Below are 23,497 nucleotides of genomic sequence, written 5' to 3' on the forward strand. Positions count from 1 at the left end.
TGCCACACCAGCAAGCCACAAACTCCATCTGAAAATGATCTTTCTCTTTTCTGATATCTCAGACAGTTTTGCACCTCTTTTATTCTACTTTTCACCATTTTGTAGAAATCCTTTATACATACTTATTGTCTTTGCTTGATTATAATCTCTGGTTTATAGCCTTACTCAACATCACCTGTACCTTACTTTAAACTTCAGTCTCTGAAACACCCCTTCTGTTTCCAATGGCTCTGGGCATTTCTGATTGGGTAGCACCTCAGATTAATATGGCAAAACTAAACTTATCTTGAATTGCAAGTGTTCTTGCATATTCTACTTTTCTTTGTAGACTTAGCAGTCTTTACACTGGAATTGAAATGTTATCTTGACTTTTCCTTCTTTTCCTTTTTTATAGGTGTGCCTACACAGTGTCTCTTCTAACCATTCCTTCCTCTCTTTTCCCACTTCTGCTATCCTAATTTAGCCATTAATTATCTCAGCCTGTGTTATTTCCATGGTGTTTTTCCTTTCATTCTCCCTCAGATCTTTAACTACATCTCTGTTCATCTTGTATGTAACAGTCCTATTGGTTATCCTCAGACAGCTCTGATTATGTCACTCCTTAGATCAGAAACTTTCATCAGAGCTCAAAGGCCTCCTGAATGACAACCCAGTCTTTATGTTGTCTTCCTGTACAATCCACAGTATGTTAGTTACCTACGTTTATAGCCAAATGCATGGTTTACTCTTCCTCTTCACAGACTTGTGCCAAATGAACCACTTCCCACTTCTTTAATGCACTGTATGTTCTTAGCCCTTGATCTTTGCCTCTTCTGGGCTTTCAGACTGGATTGGTCTGTCCCAGTTGTCTAAAGTAATTTTTTGGTACTCTGGGCCTCTGAATTCTCATAGCACTTTCTTTCCTGCATCTCTTTATATCTAATATTATTAGAACTCACTACTCACTACTAAATCTTGAAAAAGACATTTTCCTGATCCATCTTTGGATCTCAGCTGAGCTCCAGAACACCCCCCTCCTCAAACAACATTTCACATAGAATCTTAACAATGAAATTAGTGCTTACATACGTAATACATGTTTTTTTTCTCATCTTTTTTTAAACTGGGAAGTGAGCAAAGACCAAAGAAAGATTAACCAAAACTATTTAACGAAAATACATTCTTTTCAATGTAGTTATGAGCAAGACATTTTAGTTAAAATGCCTAGTAATGCTGGATTCATCACAAGATTGATTTGATGCATTGATGAGCATGAGATAGAGTAGCTACAACCTGTTAGAGTTGGGAAAACAGCAAAGTGTGTTTGTATGTTTTGGAATTATAAAGCATAGTAGTAGTTTTATTTTTGGACACTGGTAGAAAAAGATATTCCAAAAGTCTTTTCCCTCCAGACGTTCTTTTCCGAACCCTGGTGCTTTGCCATATCTCTGTCTCACTATGTTCATCCTCTATGTAGTTTATCCTTCCTGCTTCCAATTCTGATGCAAGTTTCTTCCAGATCCAGCTCAAAACTCCCTTCTACTCAAAGGCTTCTCATCAAATCCCAAGCATAATTCAAATTTTTCCTAATTGTTTGGCCTCTTGAAACCTTGTAAATATCTCTGCTTATAGTATATCTCTCACATAACATTGTAACAGCTTTCATAATATTCTATTTATTTGTTTCCAGTGCTTTTTTTCAGCAGTAGAGTTTAAGCTTGTTGAAAGACTATTATGTCTTGGAGCATAGTAGAGGTTCCAATATTTGTTGAAGGAATTAATAAGGGAATAACATAATAATATTAGGGAAATTTACATTGTTCACACACCCAGACACACACACACAGACACACACATACATACAACTCAGAACATCCAATTTAGAGAGAGAAAGAAAAAGAGTGGAAAGCATGTCCATTAACTTATTTTTTAGCCCCTGGGAAAATTTGTAGTGAGTCTCATTCTATCAGTAGAGGATTGAGTTTGCAATGCACACACTGGAACTTTAAGGCTTGGCAGAATTAAATCAGTCATATACAAGTTAAAATTCCAGCTTGTCTAATAACTATCTTGGTGTCTTCAAACATGTAACTTAATATTTCTCTACCTCATTTATTCATATCAAAATAAGAAATAAAGAAGAAATAGTAGTATGGTCTAATCTCATTATTCATGGCAGTTATATAAAGTTGCATAAAACACTGAATTAATGAATAATGAACGATTTACTCCTATGGAAAATACAGGATGAAATTCCTTTGAGAATCTGTTTATACCATTTTCACCAACCAGTTAATGCATGACCTTGTTTTATGTGTGTTACTGTTAAAAGACATAATTTTTTAAATGCTTGTTTATTTTTGAGAGAGAGGGAGATAGAAACAGAGAGAGAGGGGGAGAGGTAGAGGTGGGGGGGACAGAAGAGGATCTGAAGCGGGCTCTGAGCTGACAGCAGAGAGCCCAATATGGGGCTCAAACTCCTGAACTGCCAAGCTCATGATGACCTGAGCCAAAGTCGAATGCTTAACTGAACCACCCAGACACCCTAAAAGACATAATTTTTAATTATTAACCATTAACATTGAACTCACAGCTAAGAAACTATAACTCATGCCATAAAAAGTTTTCCTAATACGTACATTTTCTCTCTAAGGCACATGATGGTCTTCTTGAGTTTAGGAATACTAGATAGTCCTTCAGCACCGTGCTGGGGAACATTTCAAACCATGAAATCGCCAACAAAAAGCATTAAAAACAATGAAACAAACAAACAAAGCCAACCTGAGAATTAAATTGGCCATAAAAAGGAACTTGTTTGTAGTATGTGGACTGAAACAAAAAGTCAGAGCATTGCTATGTTTGACCTCAGCTGGTTACATGTGCATTGGGTGACCCAAATTTTTCCCACTCTCTACATGTCTGTGAATGACCATAAAAAAACTATGAGTTTTGATTTTGGGGTTACGAATAAATTTTAGCAAGTAGTTGATTTGCAAATATGGAATCCATGAAAAAAGAAGATTGACAGTAACTGTTTTCCAGGGTTGTTGTGAAGCTTATCAATAATACAGGTTAAATACATAATAATCTGTGAAAAAAAATATTTGTAAATTTTCTGGCAGATTACATAGGTACTCCATAATTCCATTATTTCTAGTATTATAACTCTTAACATAAAAATAAAAGATGGGCCTTGTTCTCAAGCCACTTACAATATCATGGAATGGGGAAAAAAAACCCTTATGAATGAGAGTAGCCTATAGTGATGAAGAAGAGATATATAAGTATAGTATGTTTCATTTCTAGAAGTTCTAGAAACATAGAGATCTGGAGTGCAGCAGTAAGAAGATAATTTGTGGGAGATTTAGGACTTGAAATAGAATTGGAGAAATAAGCTTAGCACAGAGACAGTCATCAAACTGTGTAAACAAAGGCATAGAAACGGCATGAGTGTGGCACGTTCAAAAGATCAAGGTTTCTAGAAAACAGGTTGTATGTTGGAAAATGCAGATCATAAGGACAGAAGAGTCAAAGCCAGAGAAGGGTTTGGACTTGATCCTTTATAAGTGATATTTTTGGAAAGATGATCTGGCAGAGGTAGATAAGGTGAATTAGTGAACAGAGGAAGATTGGGGGAAAGAACCCCATGGAGAGGCTATAGCAGTGATCTAGAGGTGAGGAAAGAAGAAAACGTGCTTTAATGACAGTGGGTCAGAAAAGGATGAGTAATCTTTTAATGGAAAGAAAGGGAGGCCCTTGAGATAATTTATATTTGGGGAATAAAGAAGGAAAATGTTGGAAAGAATGGAGGCATCCACAAAAACTCATCATGTGTTGTGACCCTCAAACTCACTGAAAGCATGGACTGATTGATCTCTATCCAGGCATCTGTTTCCTAACAAAACTTCTGTTGATCTAAATCAGTGTTTTGCAAATTCTTTTGACTGTGACCCACCGTGGGATACACAGTTCACTTCCATATATAATTGAAAACCGGAGTTTTACAAAATAATATTTACCTTTAGTGTGTGTGATGCACTCAGGAATTTTCTGTTCTTTTTCTTTTTTGTTATGAAAAGTTGGTCACAACCCTCTATCAGGTCACCACTTAATGTCTGAAAGTCACTTGTTTATCTAACACATCCCCTAGGCTTTAGAAATGTATTTCCCAATCATTGAGATGAAACAGAGAGCTCAAACCTCAGCTTCCAGTCTCTTTCTTAAATGCAAACCATATTCTAAATACAATTTTCAGAGTTAAGTGACCAAGGAATTAAATGGAAAGTAGAGTTAGTTATTTCAGATTAGTCAAACATCTTCTCTTCTAAAACTCTTGATGAGCAAACATGTATGCTACACTGTGGGCCTGCTTCATGCTGCCCATCAACAGTGGCAGGTCACCCAGTGAGATCTTGGGCATTGCTTCTCCCATGGTTTCAGTGTGAGACACTTTTACCTTTTGCATACAAAAGACTAGATTGATAAATGTGGAAGCAACTATTACTATGATAATATAATACTATCATGTACTGATAAGCCTCATCTGTGCAAATAATCAAATTCTTTTGACTAAATAATATCCAGCAAGGACTCTTAGGGTTGAAATCATGACACAGCTTTAGCATTCAAGGCACAACCTGATGCCTTGAAATCCTTTGCTCAAAGAACTTTGTGCAATCATAAATATTAATAGTTTCCTTGAACATAAGTAGGGGAGTTAGGGAAGGCATTAGAGTGTGATGATTAAGAGTGCCTGCCCTGGAGGCAGAATCCTGGACCTCAGGTCACAGCTCTGACACTTACAAGCTATAGGATGCTAGACAAGTTATTTGACCTCTCTATGACTTAATTTTCTCTTCCATCATATGGGGTAATATCACCTACCTCATAGTTAAATTATGTATGTAAAACTTACGTAGTACATGGCACATAGTAAAAGCTCAAGGAATGTAGCTACCTTTATTATCTGAGAAGGTAAAATTCTGATGGAGCAAAAACATGAAGTATCTCTGAATCACAGGTATGGGTTGCCAGTACACCTGTGTACTTTGGTCTCTCTCTTGCAAAGAAAGGAAGGTCAGATGTTTCTTGTGGCACCACGTAGGAAGTATGGGTACTTTTTAATCACTTATCACAGAGGAGAAGGGCAGAGAATGTGTCAAGGAAAATAGGAGTCAGAAATGAAGCATTAGTCCTTAAAGTCGACATTGCAAGGCCATTTGAAAGATAGAGAGCAGGTGGATGTAGAAAGTGGCTTTCATCAATAACCAGGATTTCTAGCTCAGTGGGAACCAAGTTGTGAACAGGACCACAACTGCCAGCTGACAATCACTCCAAGTCATAAACGGCTACTATTTTCAATGCTTAACAGCCTGAGAGGATTTCCTATGGTGCGTGGCAAAGGGAGCCCTGTAGAACTAACAGCTCTTTCTAGGTAGTATTTAAACCCTGCCCTTATTATAAAGGTGAAAATAAGAAATTCAACACCAAATAATTTCCTTAAATGGGTGAGATATTAAGCAACAACTCTTGCTTCACAAGTCAACGTGATTAAATCCCACCAAGAACAAACTTTAGAAGGTGGCTGCTGGCTGAGGGAAACTCACCATCTCCACAGGAGAGTGCAAAGTCTGTGCAACAATCAGGTAGGAAGAAGAAGGGAGGCAAAGAAGTTTCCAGAGTATGTGTAGTACTGCCTACCAATTAGTAAATGCCATGTAATGAGATAAATGATTCCAGTTGGGTTTCAAAAACGCAATAAAACATCTGATAAATAGTTTTATCCCATCAGAATTTCTCATTATTTCCCTTACAGTTAAGAAAATACTGAGATTTGCATTAGCACAAGGTACAGGCATTTTCCTATTGTGATTCCTTTTATTACCAAAGATTTTTCTTTTAAAAAATTATTGGGGAACGTATTAGTTTGCTAGGGCTGCCATAACAAATACCACAGACTGGGGGACTTAAGTAATAGAACTTTATTTTCTTACAGTTCATAGATTGGAAATCCAAGATCAAGCGGTTGGCATGTTTGGTTTCTCTTGAGGCCTGTCTCCTCAACTTGCATATTGCTGCCTTCTCACTGTGACCTCACAGAGCGTTTTCCTCTGTGTGTGCAGGCTGCTAATATCTCTGTGTGTCCTGATTTCCTCTTCTTATAAGGACTTGCATCAGATTGGATTAAGGTCCACCCTAACAGCCTCATTATAACTTAATTACCTCTTGAAATGTTCTGTCTCTAAATATAGAGACATTCTGAGACACTGCTGGGGGTTAGAGCTTCAACATACAGATCTGGGGTGGACATGATCAGCCCATAATGGGGAATCTTGACAGACTCTGAGAATTTCCCTTTAGCAGAGGCATGTGCCAGGATCTTACACCGGAACAGAACCTACTGTGGCGGCCACCTATAGAGTTGCCAGGGATAAACTCAGGATGTGTGCATGCATCTTACACACACTTGTCCTTTGATGTATCAGCCGGGCCTGCCCAAATTTGGGCTTCTTAAGAAGCAACCCCTGTCTGGATCTGAGGATAATTTCACCACAGAGTTATATTTGTATAATTTTGGCTGCTCTACCAGACTACCGCTGGTTAATAATACTTAGCATATTTTATCATATTTGTATCACTAACTTTTTCACCTTTCCTCTTTATAAAGGTTATTTATTTATTGGGTGGGGGGTAGTGGCAGAGAGAGAGAGAGAGAGAGACAGGAAGAGAGAGAAGAGAGAGAGAACCTGACAGCACAGAGCCCAATACAGGGCTCCGTCCCAGGAACTGCAAGATCATGACCTGAGCTGAAACCACGAGTCATATGCTTAACCAACTGAGGCACCCAGGAGCCCCTCACCTTTCCTTTTTAAACAAAGATCATAGAGTAGTGCCAATCTCATGCCTGAAAGCACTGAAATTTGGATGGATTCTTTCCCCTCAGCCTCCCCCATCCACTGCACCTCAAAGCATCCCCTCCCTTCTACCTCTTGCTAGAGCACTTGATCCTAAACTTGGCCCAGAAAGATTGGTGGCATTGTGTAAAAAATTGCCCATCCAAGCTATTCAGAAACTCCACAGGCCAAACTGTTTTACATCATGGCAGAGCAACGAGATTAGTGTGAAAGACAGCCAGTGTTCCTGGAACAATGTTCTGATGTAGTTTTCAAAATGAGTCAGAGTTTCTGTGAGATGTGTGACTTAAAGAAGAAAAAAAAAAAAACAACAAAGGCATTCTTTAAGATTTTGGCTTTTTTTTCCCCCTGAAACTCGTGAACATTAAGGGATATTTCTTCAGGAACCTGCTGTTATATTCCTCTAGATCTGGCAGATTGCAGCGGTCATGCTGGGAGAGTCCAGCTCTGCTGGCAGGAGGAGCCTTCTGATCACAGCTTGCCAAGTCAGGTCACCCAGACTGCTGTGGATCCCACGACTGACCTGTTGACCTTGACACCCTAATCCTTTTGTCCCCCGTTCATCCCCTGGCTTTCCAGTGGCTCAGTTTCTTATCTCATATTCCCTATATATTTTGGTCCCAGAAACTGCCAGGGGGCATCCTGGTTAGAATCCCCTGCCTTCCTGAAACCTTGATAGTTTCTCATTGCCAGTGGCCAGTTGATGTGCTGCTTAGGTAAATATTGTAGATAAAAGATTTAAACCACAGTATCATGACTCTTTAGTTGTGTTATTTTATTAGTTGTGTTATTTTGTCTGTTTACCTGTTATAAAAAATAGTTAATATTCTCTTTAAGGGTTGTTTAGTTTTTTAAAAAATACATTATGACAAACTGGAGATTATTTGTATGATGATGTTACTCAGTTTCATTTCTGTATGCTTTTTTGAATAGAAGACTAAGAAGTAGAGTCACAGCCAGATCAGAGGAAGTTGGACACCTTATCCACGCCTTCACCTATAATCTGGGTGTGTTCATGGTTTTGTATATCCCACATGCATATGTCACTGGCTACGTGCATAGAGGCTGAAAAAATACATGAGATGTACTGTGCTACACCTTGAACCCTCTTTGGATTTTTACCCTTATTCAATGTTTCATCTGTCTTCTCTAGATTAATCTCCCCAGTAGAGTATCTTCTTTCTGAATTTATTTGATTCTGTCATCTTTTACTCTTGCTTCTCTTCCTACCTCCTTATCTCTCATCCTTCTTACTTAATTCCTCTTCCTTTCTAGTCTGTCACCAGTGTTTTAACCTTGACTTCTTCCCCTTCCACTCTATTCCTAGTTATCTTTTCTTATTTTTTTTTTTTATTCCCCAAAGCCTCCAGTTTTCAACTAGGACTAATGATTCACAAATGTTTACCTTTTAAGTTTCCAACTTGTAGTTAAAACAGCCTGCTGGTCCTCTTCTCGTAGATATATTATAGACTCTTCATACCCAAACTGAACAAAATGAAGCTGACTGTCTTCTTTTGCAACACTGCCATTTCTTCTTTGGTATTTAGCGTGGCTAACTGCATCATCATTCTAAATTGCCTGAGCTGGGAGCCAAAGACTGATCTTTGATACTGTACTTTCCCTCTTGTGCTATCTGTCACCATGTAATATTGCTTCCCTAACCCAAGCTACCATCATCTCTGCCTCAATAAGCAAGACAGACTACTTTTTGACCTCCTTATTTTCCTTCTCACTCTTCGGCACTTTGTTTTCCACTCAGCAGCCAAAGCCCCCTTTTTTTTTATTTCTCATGAAACTCATGTCATATAACTAGAGCCTGGAATCAGGGTCCCACTTTATCAGACCCTTTGCCTATCTTTTCCATTCTGTGTTAATACTCTCCCTCCTACACCCCATCTAACACCCCCCCCCCCCCCCCCGTTTAAGACTACTCCAGTTTATAATGGCTTTTTGTTTATTAAAACTTACCTGGACTGTCCCCTCTACCCAGGGCAGCTGTACTTTCTCTTCCCATTTTTTCTTGGGACTCTCTTCCTCAGGTCTTCCCATGGTGACCTCCTTCTTAACATTCTGTTGTTCTCTGCTTAAACGTCACCTCATTAGAAAGGTGTTTCCTGATGAACATTCAACCCAAAGCAGCCTTGCATAAACACGCACACACCCCTCCCCCGCCCAGGCACTCTCTATTCCCATAAACCATTTTATTTTTATATCACCACCTGAAATCATCTTGTTTATTTATTTATTTATTTATTGGCTTCCACTACCCACTACAGTGTAAGCTCCATGAGAGTAGGAACCTTCATATGCCTTGCTTACTGTGGTATTCTAAGCACTTAGAACACAGCCAGGTATATAGTAAGTGTTCAATAAAAAAATAAGTAGATGCATTCATGTTTCTCAAGTATTTTCCATGTCTTCCCTCACTGTTCCTTTCTCATATCTACTTTAGATCTTCATGATTGCTCTTTTGGGCTTCGAAACAGCTACCTGCTGATGTTCCTTTCCCTAATCTTCTTCCCTGCCAAAGCCCCCTATGCTTTGCTGCCTGGGTTATATTTTTATAACTCTTTATGCCATTCTTTTGCTGAACAAAGCAGCACTTTTATGACCAAATGCATTCTTCCAGGGGTGGGATAGTAGCAGCTGTAGCAGGAGGGAGGGTTTGCTCTGTTTACCAAAGAGTGAGATGTATTTTTGGAAGGGCAGGCTTCTTCATTGGTTGTTGCTGAATTTAAACCTGAGGACCAGGGTCAAATATCGACAGCTGCTTCCTCTCCATTAATTAGGCCCCACAACTTCTAAAAAGTATATATCTGTGCTTATGATGGTCCCATGACTTCAGTATGCATTTTAAATGGGAAGAGTTTGATCCCATATTTATTCAAGATAACCAGTTTTTTTTATCTGTAAAAATAAGTGTCATATCTCCTTCCCTGGACACGGTGAGGATGCTCCTTGCATCGATTTATGACAGAGGAGGGTGATGAAATGGAAAGGAGGCAGAAAATTAGGTAGGGACCATTTATGTTGTTTTTTTTTTTTAATTCTTTCAATGCCTAGCCCATTGCTTATACACAGTAGGCACACAGTCAACCAATTTGAAATATTTGAGTATTAACATTTTTTATGCTTATGCTGTGCACTGGGGCATAAGAGTGAACAAAATAGAAATAATCCCAACTGTATTATAGGCTGGTAGAGGAAAAAGCTCTCAACTGATCATCATGCAAGTACATCATAATTAAAAATGGTGATATACTTGAAAACAAAACTACAAGTGCAACTATAAGTCAGCATATTTGTGGGTGGGTGCTATACAACCAGATGACTGCCTGCATTACTATCCTCTCTTTTATGGTAAGGTGAAGTGCAGTTGTCCACCATTGTGTCAATGCATAGCAGTTTTGCTGAGTCACTCATGCATGGATGTAGAAGTGGAGAGGAGCCAGAGTCTCATACAAATTCACCCCGTATTGAGGAAAACCTACTGTCAGGACACAGAACAAGAGCCCCTTAGATAACCATTCCTTTTACATCATACTTTTATGGTTGATTTCTTTTATGAACTGGTTGTTTCTTTTGTCCATGGATTTTTTGCCAAGTTTGAATGATGAAGATATTGGTAAATGAAAAATAAAAATGTTCACTGATTAAAATCAGGAAAAAAAGATGCAGATCTTGTAGTGTAGTGGTAGTGGTGGTGATCTGATAGGCCCTCTTATACGAATGCAGAAGTGAAGGACAAGAAAGAGTTATTCAAGTGAAGAACAGGAAATAGAGCAGGCAAAGAAAGGGAACAGCATTATATAGGTCCAGAGGCTAAACAGAAAAGAGTTTGGGATACATGAAGACATCTGATGAACCTAGAATATAGAGTCTGTGAGGCAGGATAGCTTAAGGTAGAGTTAGAGCCATTAGAAGAGACTAGATCATACATGGCTTTGCAGCTCTCCAGATTAGGGAATCAATGGCCTATCCTGTTCTGTGCATCCTTATCCTAATGTCTTGTCCCTGCCTCCTTGTTTAACCTATAAACCTTTTTATGGTCCTCCTATGTTTCTAGTCAGGACCATCGTGATTTCTTAAAACTTTCAGTTCTGCATTATTAAATATATTCCTTAGGGCTTGTATTTGTCTCTCAGTGCCCAAGCATTTTGCTGATGGGTTAAGAGGAGGAGAACACATTTCCTGGAGCTCAGATATCTCAGATCACTAGCTTAATCTATAATTCTGTTCCCACATGGAATTCAGCAAAAGTTAAATGCTCAGATGTGCTTCAGTTTATTTATAGAAAATTTTATATGGTACGTGACAAATTTGTCAAGCAGAAGCCAATAAGATGTAAAACAAATAATTATTTACCACTTTCCATAAAATAGAGTAACCTTTTAGTCTCATATGGCCAAATCTAGGACTTGCACTTTGATTTTTTTTTTTAATTTTTAATTTTTTTTAATGTTTATTTTTGACAGAGAGAGACAGAGCATGAGCAGGGGAGGGGCAGAGAGAGAGGGAGACACAGAATCTGAAGCAGGCTCCAGGCTCTGAGCTGTCAGCACAGAGCCGTACATGGGGCTCGAACCCACAGACTGGGTGAGATCATGACCTCAGCTGAAGTTGGACGCTCAACCAGACTGAGCCACCCTGGCGCCCCTAGGACTTGCACTTTGAATGTGGCAGAAACATTTATGGCTTCTCTTTATAACAGACATTTACTGCAGTGATTTTCGTAATACATCCTGCAAGGAATATGTGAAAAGTTATGTCCCCTGACCTTTGTGTCCAACAAACATTTGCACAATGCCTCTCACACAGTAGGTGTCTAATAATAACAATACTGACATCCACCACCGCCCCCGCCAGCAGAGCAGAGTATATCTCTTAGGAAGGAGAGTTTTCTCCAGAACAAACGATAGGCCCTGAAGTTAGTGATGAATAATCTCTGTGTTCTATATACTGCTTGGAGAGAAAGAGGCTATAAAAGAGAGAAGAGAGCGCCAGTGGTTGTGAAAGTCTATAGCAGCATTATAGGTGCATATTCACCATAATGTGGCCATAAATCCAAATCATGCCACCGGTCATAAAAAAGATAACATGAAGGGAATAAAATCATAAAGGTGCCATATATTGAACACTTACCATGTGTCAGATACTGTGCTAAGAATTAGCTCTAAGCTTCACAATGGCTCTGGCAGGCAGCTATTATCCTCTCTATCTTATGTGTAAGGGAAAGAAAGCATAGATGGGCCACATGAGCCTACAACCACACAGTTAATAAATGTTGGGGAAGTTTTAAACCTGGTCTGCCCAGCTCACACTCCAAACTTCGATTCGACCAGGGACACTTAATTTTTCAGAACAGTCTAGGCCATAGAGATCAGGGCTGATAAAAACAAAACAAAACAAAACAAAACAAAACACAAACCTACTGTTAGATGCCAACTCAGGAGCTCACGTAATGACCTGACCTGTAAATCCCCAAAAGAGAGAGATTACCAGAATTAGCAGATTTCCTAAAGAACTCGAGTGACTAGTGCATCTGCTGCCATGGAAGTTGCTTCATACTTTTTTCAAAAATTCAATCAAGTGGCCTAAAATGTTATGAATCCCCTTTTCAAAAAATACTGTTATGTTTGATTCTGCTGTGTTCTATCAGTCTGATCTTTGAGCAAATGTCAAAGTGAATTGGTAGATTAGAGCAGGGTCAGCTCAAAGGAATGATGCCCAAGCCTTGTTAGAGAAGCTGACATGTAGTGGCTGTGTGACTTCATTATTTCCTTTAAGCTAGGACTTTATTAAATACCTGCCAAGGACAAGGCATTGTATGTGCTAAGGACACACTGACACATAAGAAAGACAATCTGCCTGTAAGGGCCCTCCTCTTCCTCCTTGGATTTTCAGGCTTAGCTCACTGTGCCTGGTCTCACAAGGGATCATTTCCAGTCCAATTGACTGGGAGATAGAAGGAGAACTTCATTCTGTACTACTTTTCCACCCTGATTTAGCAAAGTCTAATTTATTGCCTTGGAAGGTGATACAAAAACATTTCTTATACTCTCTGTTTGTTCAGTTGAATGTATGTTTTGGTAATTTGTGTTTTTTATATATGCCCTTTGGCAATTTAGGAAAAAAGATTGAACTCTAAGTTGATCACTTTGATCCAGGAATCGTGTGTGTTCACTGGCTATCATGTACAGCCCAGAGTCACTGACCCACTATCAGTAAAACATGCTTTGTGAAATGTTTTCTCAGAAATGGAGATGCATTTGCACAAATTGCTTCCCGTTCTTTTGGTGTCTCTTGTTAGCAGCAGCATGCATTTGTGTGAAAGCTGGCAGGGGTCAGGACACAGACTGTGGTCATGGACCTCAGCACAGCTAACTGGCATGTACAGGGATGAAATCTGCAACTTTTGCCTCATTAGCACCATGTCCCCTACTGAGTTAACCAGCCATAGGCAATTGGAGAACTCGGAAGGTTAATTCTTTCTGCCCATAGGTAGAGTTACAGCTCAATGGACTAAGCCCTTAAAATGTTATCACTCCAACCAGGAAATTTTAAGTGGAAAAAATGTCTGGTAGTACAAAAAGGTTAAACGAATTGAAAACAGGTCTAAAGCAGACTTGCAGTTTTCTCAAGAGTTGCATAAAATATTCTGTAACTTTTGCAGAGGTTATGACTTGAAACATGTTTCAACCATGTGATTACCAGGAACTATTAAAATAAATAGCACAAATAAGGCATTTAAATATAGATACTCACAGCTTCAAAACACAAGAGAAGAGGAAATGAAGCAGCTTTGTTTTTCTTACAAAAACACCCAGGTGACTTTATTTGGAATTTGAATAAATACCTCTTTATTCAAATAGAGAGGAAGGCTGCTAAGGCTAAAAAAAATGTCGATTATTTCCCCCTCAAGGGAGTCCTGCCCTGAGCTGATGTATCAGTATGAGGCAGTGCTCCTGCTAAATTACATACAAAGCAGGCAGAAGAGATGGGCTCTGAAGACACAGCCAAGGGACCACTGTCCGTGTAGCTTAAGATAAATGTCATGGCTTCACTTTGCACTTCTAAGGTTCCTGTGACCCCAAGTCACTATTCATTTTCAACAGGCGCTCTGGTCTTCCTCTCCTGGCTCCTGTGTTCGGAAGACACAGTGCATGTGGGAGGATAGGGAGGTCTCTCTCTGCGAGAGATCCCTCACGTGTGAAATGGGCACTAATATCGATGAACTGAACAGAGCCCTGGTCTCTGCCCTTGTTTAGGAGAGAAATAAAAAGTGAGTGCCCAAATGTCCTCTCTGCACAGAAAGGGAAAACCACAAACTCACTGGGGGTACAGCTAGACAAGGGAAAACCAGTAGGTCTTCAGCAGTTAGGCCAGAAAGGTGATGGCAAGAATTTGGCGCTTGAATAGGAATGTGCTATGGTGTCTTCCAATTCTTCCATTTTGGCTTGCTGGCAAAATGTAGCATAAAGAATAATTATTTGAAATAGCTAGGATTTCTTGAGCACTTACTGTGTGCTATCTGCTAGGTACTTGGAAAAGTCCATGTGATCTTTGCAGTAACGTAGTGATAAAAGCCAAAGAAAAATAGCCCAGAAGGGCAAGGCCGGATCCAAATGAGGAAGCCTGTCACACACTTCAGCCTTGCCCACAGTCTGTGTCTTCACTACAGTGTTCTTCAAAACAGCAGTGGAACTAGCAATCATGGTTCACAGTTAACTGGATAACTTGTAACTAGACACACACAGGGATTTTCACTGCCGAAGGAGGAAAACTTACTTGTGAGGAATAATTATCTGATGGTAAGACAGAATACAATATAAAGACTGTAATAGAAGAAATAATTATAGGTAAACATAAGTAATTTACCTATTCTGTTGTCTTCCGAGGTATATATGTGAAGTTACATAGAAATCCCAGAAGTATGGTGCTGAGAAATGGCCCTCTGAGCTCTTCTAGAATATGTTAGGGTCATGAAACAATACGGCAAAGTGTGTACATCCTTACCACATAATCAGTTCGAATGGTTGTTTTTGAAAAGTGTATTCTCTCATGTAACATTAAATCCTTTATCTAATTTAATTTGCAGAACTTCTTTCAAATAGTTAGCAACCTTCTAGATGAAGAAAACAAGGAAAAATGGGAGGATGCACAACAGGTAAGATTGGAGCTGTTTCAAAACCTAAAACAGAGTTGACTAAAGAAAGCTTTAAAAATATGTGAAGAGGGCCGCCTGGGTGGCTCAGTTGTTGGGCGACCCACTTTGGCTCAGGTCATGATCTCACAGTTTGTGAGTTCGAGCCCCGCGTCAGACTCTGTGCTGACAGCTCAGAGCCTGGAGCCTACTTCACCTTCTGTGTCTCTGTTCTCTCTACCCCTCCCTTGCTCATGCTCTGAGTCTCTCGGTCTCTCAATAATAAATAAACGTTAATTTTTTTTTTAAATATGTGAAGAAACTAATGGTTTTCTGTTCCCAGAACATAAAAGGAGACTTTGATTAGACACTTAGAAGTCATCCTAAGTTGTGTTATACTAATTTTAGAGAAAATAAGTGATCTCTTCTATCCTAACAATTAATGGAATGAGTATTATGAATGTGAAAACACTGGACAGGTTTGAGTAATTTGTAACGTTGAGGCATCAGTACATAATAACTATATGCCTTACCAACCATAGTCTGTCCTATCTACAGACTATGGGAGAAAGAGCAAGTCCAAAAGCACATATTACAAACCAAACTGGGGGTATTGACAAGGAAAATCATTTACATTTACTATAGCACTATGTAGAGTCTGGATCAGACATGCAGATGTGCATTTGGATTCAAAGCCAAGAGTTGTAAAAATGAGTTATCATAAGAGAATTTGTATTCTGCTTTTTTTCTCTTTCTGCCATGCATGATCAGTGTAGCAAGTGACCCTATTGATTTAATTAGTGTTTTAAAATGCCTTTCAAAGCCATTTGTGCTATACTGATTTATGTGTGGTTAATAACACTTTTTTTCTAAATTACAAAAATAAGTGGGTTAGAGGTTAAGAAAGGGAAGATAAACATGTTTTTAAAAATACTGTGGAGATTTAATTTGACTATTTGAATTATTTAAGTTTTCTGATTGACTTTTGCTAACTCCAAGAAAACAATGTGATCTTGAAAATAAGAATATTTACTGAGATTCAAGTGAGCCATCTATCCCTTTCTCCCCTTATAATCATCTTCTGGGCCTTCAGGAGCAAAGCATGCCCTTTATTCCTGTATGATAGGGACTCTAAAAATAGTCCAGTGTGGGTCTAGCTCATTATCAGGTACAAATTCTGTGCTTCTGGCCATAAGAAAAAAAAAAGATCACTCCTTAGTTTAAGACCCTGAATTTATCTTTTTCTGCTAGTTTGAATTATATATTTGTCCTTGGCTTTCTTCTAGAGGAGAGCCTCATTCACTCACTGTAAGGAAATAGTGTCTTTCCCTAGAATACAGCTGCAGAGACTAAGCACATCCTTCCAGAATGCTGGAGACTATTAATTATGGCTATATTTAGAACAAATATATAATACCCTTTTAAAAACAAGACTGCAATTCATTGGATCACATTATTTATTGTGAGGTCCCGACTTGAACAAATAATGAATGGTAGCACAACTTCTCTTCAATGGAAAATCCTGAATCCATAATCCATCTATTTACTTGTGATTTTGAGTTAGCTATGTCCTTATTTTTAAATTCTTCAGTAGTGATACTCTTTAATGACTTTTTAAAGGTAACTATTTGAAGCTTAAAAAAAAACTATTTTGTAGCTTTTACTAAAAGGTATTCCTTCAAATGCAGCCACGTGGGAAATGAGACTCCAGGTTGGTGGCACAAAGGTTGGACTCCATTTGTCACACATAGTTCATCTCAAATTTACCTGGTAATTGGGGTGACCACTTGCTAGTTAACTGGCTTTATCCAAAGAAAGAAAAAATAAACTTTTTCTATCTTCATGAAGGTAGTTTTACAACTTAGAGCAAGGTGCCTGCTGAAGTTACATTTACATAGAAACTGAGACAGAGGCCCTGTCTTATTTGTTATCACCTCTGTCTCTCTCTGAAAGACATCCCTGGGTCTTTAAGCTGGTAAGAGTCTATTTAGCTTTTTAAAAACATTTAAATACATTTCAAAGAGACAGAGAAAGAATTTATCAATTATTAGTTTTCAAAAGCAAATGCTTTAAGAAAGCGAATGAAAGATGTGGGGCTGGGAGAGGGAGTCTCTCATTTTCAGCAGGGAGAATTTAATAATAAGCAGCTTCTTATTTTAAATTTGTGTTTACCTTACATGACACACACTCATATACACCTACACAAAAATAGTAGAAAAAATATAGTAGTAGCAGAAAGCTTGGAGCTGATGGAAATTTCATGCAGATTTTTGGAATGACGATGATGAACTCTTAGAATTCATATTTAATGATTGGAAACTAGTTAAGAAAGAACATCTCCCCCCAAATGTTTCCAATATTAAAAAATTTACAAGTATCTATGCCACAGATTTCTAAGTGTCATAGCCATTGTTCTTGTCTTCAAATATATGTGGGTGACTATACTATGCACCCTCAGTATCTGCATTTTAGCTAGGCACAGTCGACTTTACACACCACACCTGCTCTTCTTCCTGCCCAATGTGTCTTCCTCCTACTCTGGTCCCCTTCTAGCTCTGACTGTATGTTTCTCTGCTAATCAGACTGTCTCTTACCCTTCTGCACTAGGCTTTGCAAAGATAAAGCCACTACAAATCTAATCCACTTAATTTTTTCATGCTTAGAAGTGGCAGTGGTACTGAATGGCTAAAAGAAATGAACCTAACTTCAAAAGACTTTTCTGCTCTAATGTGGTTATATAATGCAGGCTGACTTTATAAGCATTAGGGGTTACGCATACTAACAGTCATATGACCTTTTTTTAAATGGCCTTCACTTCCTACACATTATGAACTATTTCCAGAATCAGATTGTTTAGGAGAAAAACTCCTCTGTTTGCAATGCGTGAGGTGGCATGGTGTTGGGTTTGCTTTGTATATATACAAGGGAAGCACCAACACTAGCACTATTATCATGATCCTGAAATTATTGCTAACATTGCTATTCATATCATGGCTATTACAGCTATGGAAGTGAATGCCCCTCCCAAGACTGAATGAACTTAATAGTTTGTAAACATCTTCACGATGACAATAATAATTGTGTTTTCTTCCAATGTCCATCATATAGATGCTAAGTAAAAAAAGGCAAAAAGCCTCAAGATTTCAGTGTTTGTTCTATGTCATAATTAGGTGAGGAAAAGATCCCATCAAAAGTAAGGACAGACAATTTCCAAGTATACAATCTGTTAGATATTTTTAGTTTCCTTAGACTTATGGGAGATTAATCACTGCATCATATCACTGTCGAAGCTCTTGCCGTGTGACACCTGGTATCATTCTCAGCCCGTGGTTCAAAAACACAACTGTTGCCAGGTGCAGAATTTTCTTCAAGTAAAACAGAGTTCATTTATGACCTCATTATGTAGTTTTTGTTATTCCTGTTACATATTCTACTATATAGACTTTTTATTCCTTCTAACCCTTGCTTATTTTTGTAGATTTATCCTGGCTCTATAGAATTAATGCAGGTGATTGAAGATTTTATACACATTGTTGGAATGGGGATGATGGACTTTCAGAATTCATACTTAATGACTGGAAATGTAGGTAAGAAATAAGATTGTTTCCCAAAATCTTACTGAAATAAAAAATAATTGCAAGTATCTGAGCCATACATTTCTAAGTGTAATATCCATTGCTCATATCTTCAGGTATATGTAAGTAATGTGTTATGGATACTTGGTGTATGATTTTTAGTGTAATGTACGCATATACATTATACACAGATGGACACACATTTGCATGGGTTCATATATAGCGTTTACCTTGTGTTTATCTGTACATGTATACATAAAGGAGATTATGTGTCCTTTTCTTCCAATTGCCAAATATTCATTGCTATCCAACCTAATGTTGAAAATACATAATACATATTGTGTGTTTTGTTAAAAAAGTGAGTCTTCGTAATCTTCATACGTTGTTGATGAGGATGCCAGGTTACTTTTTAGCTAGCTGTCCCAATGAAGTAGTGAATCAGCATGGGTTGTGGAATACCTGTAAGGATCAAGGTCATGGTGCTGTTGGTGCTGCTGCAGTTTTTCTGAGTAACTTCTAGGACACAGTGGATCTGTCAGGTCCCTCTGTAGTGGATTCTGTGATGCCAGACCCTTTAGCTGCTTTTAAATTGTCTCTAATAGGGAAGAATTACACAGAGAAGCAAAACCTGCACACACTTTCATGGTGTAACAATTACCTTGAGCCAACAGCAGTTATGCTAACCAAATGGCAGATCACTCTCTATAGTGAAAAAAACAAAAAAACGGCAAGAGCAAAGAAACAGTATTCTTAAATATTGTACACATTGAGTTGATATAGGTTTACAGTTTTCTCATTTCTTTAAAGCTTCCTCTCATAATATTGCTGTGATTCAGACTTTCTGTCATTTGTCATGCTTTAGTAGTCTTCACATAAAGACCACTGAGATGTAGATAATTATGTGTTTAAATAAACATATCTTACCTCAGATTCTTATTCATGGTATATTTAATTTTTAGTTTCTGGATCAGGAAGACACCTAACTTGGTAGAGGGATTAACTAGGGGAGTACAACTAGTAGAGGTCACACAAACACACACATGTATATAAGATATATGTATCATTCATATATATATATATATATATATATATATATATATATATGAATAAGGATTTTGCTGGTTTACTTTACACTTGATTTCTTCTGAAGGTACTTTAGCCCTATAGGGACTTGTATGATCCTAAGATATTTTCCATCAGGATAACCTCAAATTGTAGTGGATAATAGCTAATTACTGGTAATATTATTTAGTTGAGGAAGGCCTATGCAATTCCTTAAAGGAGCCATTTCCATGCCCATATACCATCTTCATGCAGTGTAAGGCCTTACGGTTAGATTATGTCTTAATACGCTTTCTGAGTCAGTTTGAGGGCCCAGATTTATCATCTGAGTAGGGGTTTAGCAGCTTGTTCTGGCTCAGAAATGGAGTGAACTGTCCCTTGTTCTAAGCAATGAGTGATGAGAAGAAAAAGGGACCAAAAATAGTATGTTTGTTGTAGGATAAATTCAGAAATCGGAAAAAGTCCAAATTAAATGTCTATTCCAAAAGTGGCTGAACAAAGAGAGGAAAGATCAACCCTGTAGGAAAAGGGATAGTGTATCGGGTTCTGGGTTTTTGGGCACATAGAAGGAAGAACTAGAGAGATTCTGGAGATGCTGGTCATTCAAGGTGGAGCCATTCTCCAAAGAGATTCCTGACTTCTGTGGCAAGGGGGACCCGTGAAATCTGCTCTGGCAAATTAGCCCATTCTCAAAGTCATTTGCAAGAAAAACTAAGCGGAAAACACACAGAGGTATTGTTTCTTTAATTCTTTTTTTGTAAATGTTAACATCTAATTCTTAAAGGCATTGCTCGTTAAAAGTATCAGATTGATACATGGCATTTGTTCAGTTTGGAAAAACCTATAATAGAAGCAATGCCAATCTCAGAGTCTAGTAAACTTAGATTCAGACTTAAAGGACACTGAATAACAGAATGAATTTTTTTTTATAGTACTAGTATAATTGACTATGGAGATTAAATGATTTATGAACACTTATTACTCTTTTTAATTTTTTTTTTAAAGTTTATCCATCTTTGAGAGAGAGGGAGAGACAGAGCATGAGCAGGGGAGGGGCAGAGAGAGAGGGAGACACAGAATTCAAAGCAGGCTCCAGGCTCTGAACTGTCAGCACAGAGCCCGACACGGGGCTCAAACTCAGGAACCCCTAGATCATGACCCTCACGTCATGACCCGAAGCCAGACACCTAGCCGACTGAGCCACCTAGGCGCCCCTAACACTTATTACTCTTTACCTGTCTTTTGACTTACCAAAATTACATATTTGAAAACTTTGTGTATTATTTTTTGCATTAAGATTCTGTTATATAGGTTCGGCTACTTCCTTTACCATCACTAAACTTAAAAAGTGTCTTAAGCATAGTAACCCAAAGCAATTAAGTACTGCAAATAAAGCCAGTATTGTCCTGTACTGTCTTTAATCTTGTATAAGAACAGTATGATTTGGCCTTCTGGTCATTTATGTGGAATTAATTACATTTTTTTAAAAAGGTTATATTCTGTATAACATTATTATACTAGCTAAAAGAGATCTTATTTATTATTGATTTCCTCCCAATACTAGCCCAGAGACTGTTTTATTGTAGTTTGATGACTAGAAGGTTATTCTCAATAATATTTTGGAATTTTTCCAAAGTGTATGCATATATTAGTCAGGTTCTCCAGAAAAACAGAGCCCCTAAGATATAAGTAGGTATACAGAAAGAGATTTATTTTGGGGATATTGGCTTATACAATTATGGAGGCTGAGAAGACCCGCCATCTGTTGTCTGAAAGCTGGAGGCCAGGAAAGCTGATTAGGTAGTTCCAGTCCAAACCTGAAAGTCCAAGAACCAGGAGCACCAATGTGCCAGGGCAGGAGAAGATGGATGCCTCTCCTCAAGCAAAGAGCATTCATCCTTTGCCTTTTTCGTTCTATTCAGCTCTCAGTGGATCACATGATGCCTGCCTGCATTGGTGAGGCAGATCTTCTTTACTCAGTCTACTGATTCAAATGCTAATCTCTTCCATTAATACCCTCATAGATACATCCTGAAATAATGTTCTGCCAGTTATCTGGGCATCCGTTAGCCCAGTGATATTAATACATAAAATGAACCATCACAATCCACAAGTATCAAATTGGATAATATAGATAATAGTTACTTACTCTACATGTTCTTCATGTTATCCAATTTGATGCTAATATATATAAAATATGATGACACTGTTTTGTCTTATATATCCAATGATTTGGAGAAGGACACACATAGAGAATAATTTACAGTAGCAAAGTGTGAAATGTATGAGTTGTCATTCATTTGTCTTACATCCTAAGTCCAAATATTAATTACCCAACATGGAGCTCATTATACTGAGCATACACACACGTACACACACATTCAATGCACATACACACTCTTGTGTGTGCACATATAAACGCACATGTACCCACAGCTTGTGAGTAATAAATAGAGAATAGGTAACTAAGAAAGGTTGCTTATTCCTTAGGGCCATTTTCTTCAGGGTATGTTGGATTAGGACTACTTAAAGAACCATAAGAGATCATCATATCTTTTAAAGAGATTGTTTTTTTTTTCCAGAAAGCCCACATACATAGCCACCTCACTTTTCTGGGCTATAGATACGTTCCTGAAGAGAGACAGAGTTGAAAAGCCAAAAATAAATATCATAAAGACTATACAGTGTAATAAGAGTGTCTCAGAACCTTGCTGATAGCCTATTGTATTTAAACTTTGAATATAGTTTCAGAATTCTGTTTTCTGGTTCTCAGGTTAGGTAAAATGAGCTGGAAGCAGAGACAGTGCTATTAGAGGCACATACGTAGTAAATATAAAAGCTGAAAGGCTGGGTGGTGCAGTCGGTTAAGCGTCCAACTAAATATAAAAGCTGAAAGGCTGGGTGCCTGGGTGGCGCAGTCGGTTAAGCGTCCGACTTCAGCCAGGTCACGATCTCGCGGTCCGTGAGTTCGAGCCCCGCGTCAGGCTCTGGGCTGATGGCTCAGAGCCTGGAGCCTGTTTCCGATTCTGTGTCTCCCTCTCTCTCTGCCCCTCCCCCGTTCATGCTCTGTCTCTCTCTGTCCCCAAAAAATAAATAAACGTTAAAAAAAATAAAAAAAAAAAAAGCTGAAAGGCTGAAATAATAAAGACAAAGCTGTACTGAAAGAATATAGCAGAGTATGGAACCTGTCATATAGGAACAAACTCTTTCCTCCCCTTTGAGAACATTAGTTTGAAAACTTAGTGTAATAATTTATGTCTAAAATCATGGCCTTTATTCATCAAGATAAAAGTTCCTATAATCTGGTTAAGATAGAAAGAAAATGGGTGACATTTCTTGGAAAGATTTTCTTCAAAATTAGTTCTAATGAAAAATTTTGAAGTTTCTTTTTCCTGAAAAATGTCCCTATCTATATCAGTTGTTGATAAATGAAATGCTATTATATGGTAAAAATCCGTGAACATTTTGGTATAAATGCATGCATGTTTATTTTTGGAGGGAGCAGGCCCATGGCTTTGATCAGTTTATCAAAAGACTTAAAAGTTTAATACAAAGCTTGAAAAATATATTCTATGAACAAAGATGTTAAACAAGCTAATATACTTATAAAATAATTGAGCTTAAATAGAATATTTATTTGTCATATTCACATATGAATGTGACATTCAAAATAGACATGATAATTATAATAAGTGAAAGTTAATGAACACTTACTAGTAGCTTATATAATTATATAATGAATATCTGAATGAATAAATATGAAAAATCGATATGGTGCACAGATATTCCAATTAGCAATAGGTCTTTTGTTGCAAAACTGTATT

At 38.0% G+C, this 23,497-nt stretch overlaps 1 protein-coding gene across 3 annotated transcripts in view; it reads left to right on the top strand.

Annotated features, from left to right (window-relative positions):
• Positions 1-23,497, top strand: part of ADGRB3 (adhesion G protein-coupled receptor B3) — a 732,453-nt gene that overhangs the window by 372,718 nt on the left and 336,238 nt on the right. For all 3 annotated transcript variants that reach the window (XM_043591727.1, XM_043591726.1, XM_043591728.1), the window contains 2 exons: positions 14,992-15,060; positions 18,515-18,623. In XM_043591727.1, the coding sequence (XP_043447662.1) occupies positions 14,992-15,060; positions 18,515-18,623 (178 nt within the window). The remainder of the gene's footprint in view (positions 1-14,991; positions 15,061-18,514; positions 18,624-23,497) is intronic.

This window comes from Prionailurus bengalensis, chromosome B2 (genome assembly GCF_016509475.1).
Source record: "Prionailurus bengalensis isolate Pbe53 chromosome B2, Fcat_Pben_1.1_paternal_pri, whole genome shotgun sequence".
Taxonomy (NCBI): Eukaryota; Metazoa; Chordata; class Mammalia; order Carnivora; family Felidae; genus Prionailurus; species Prionailurus bengalensis.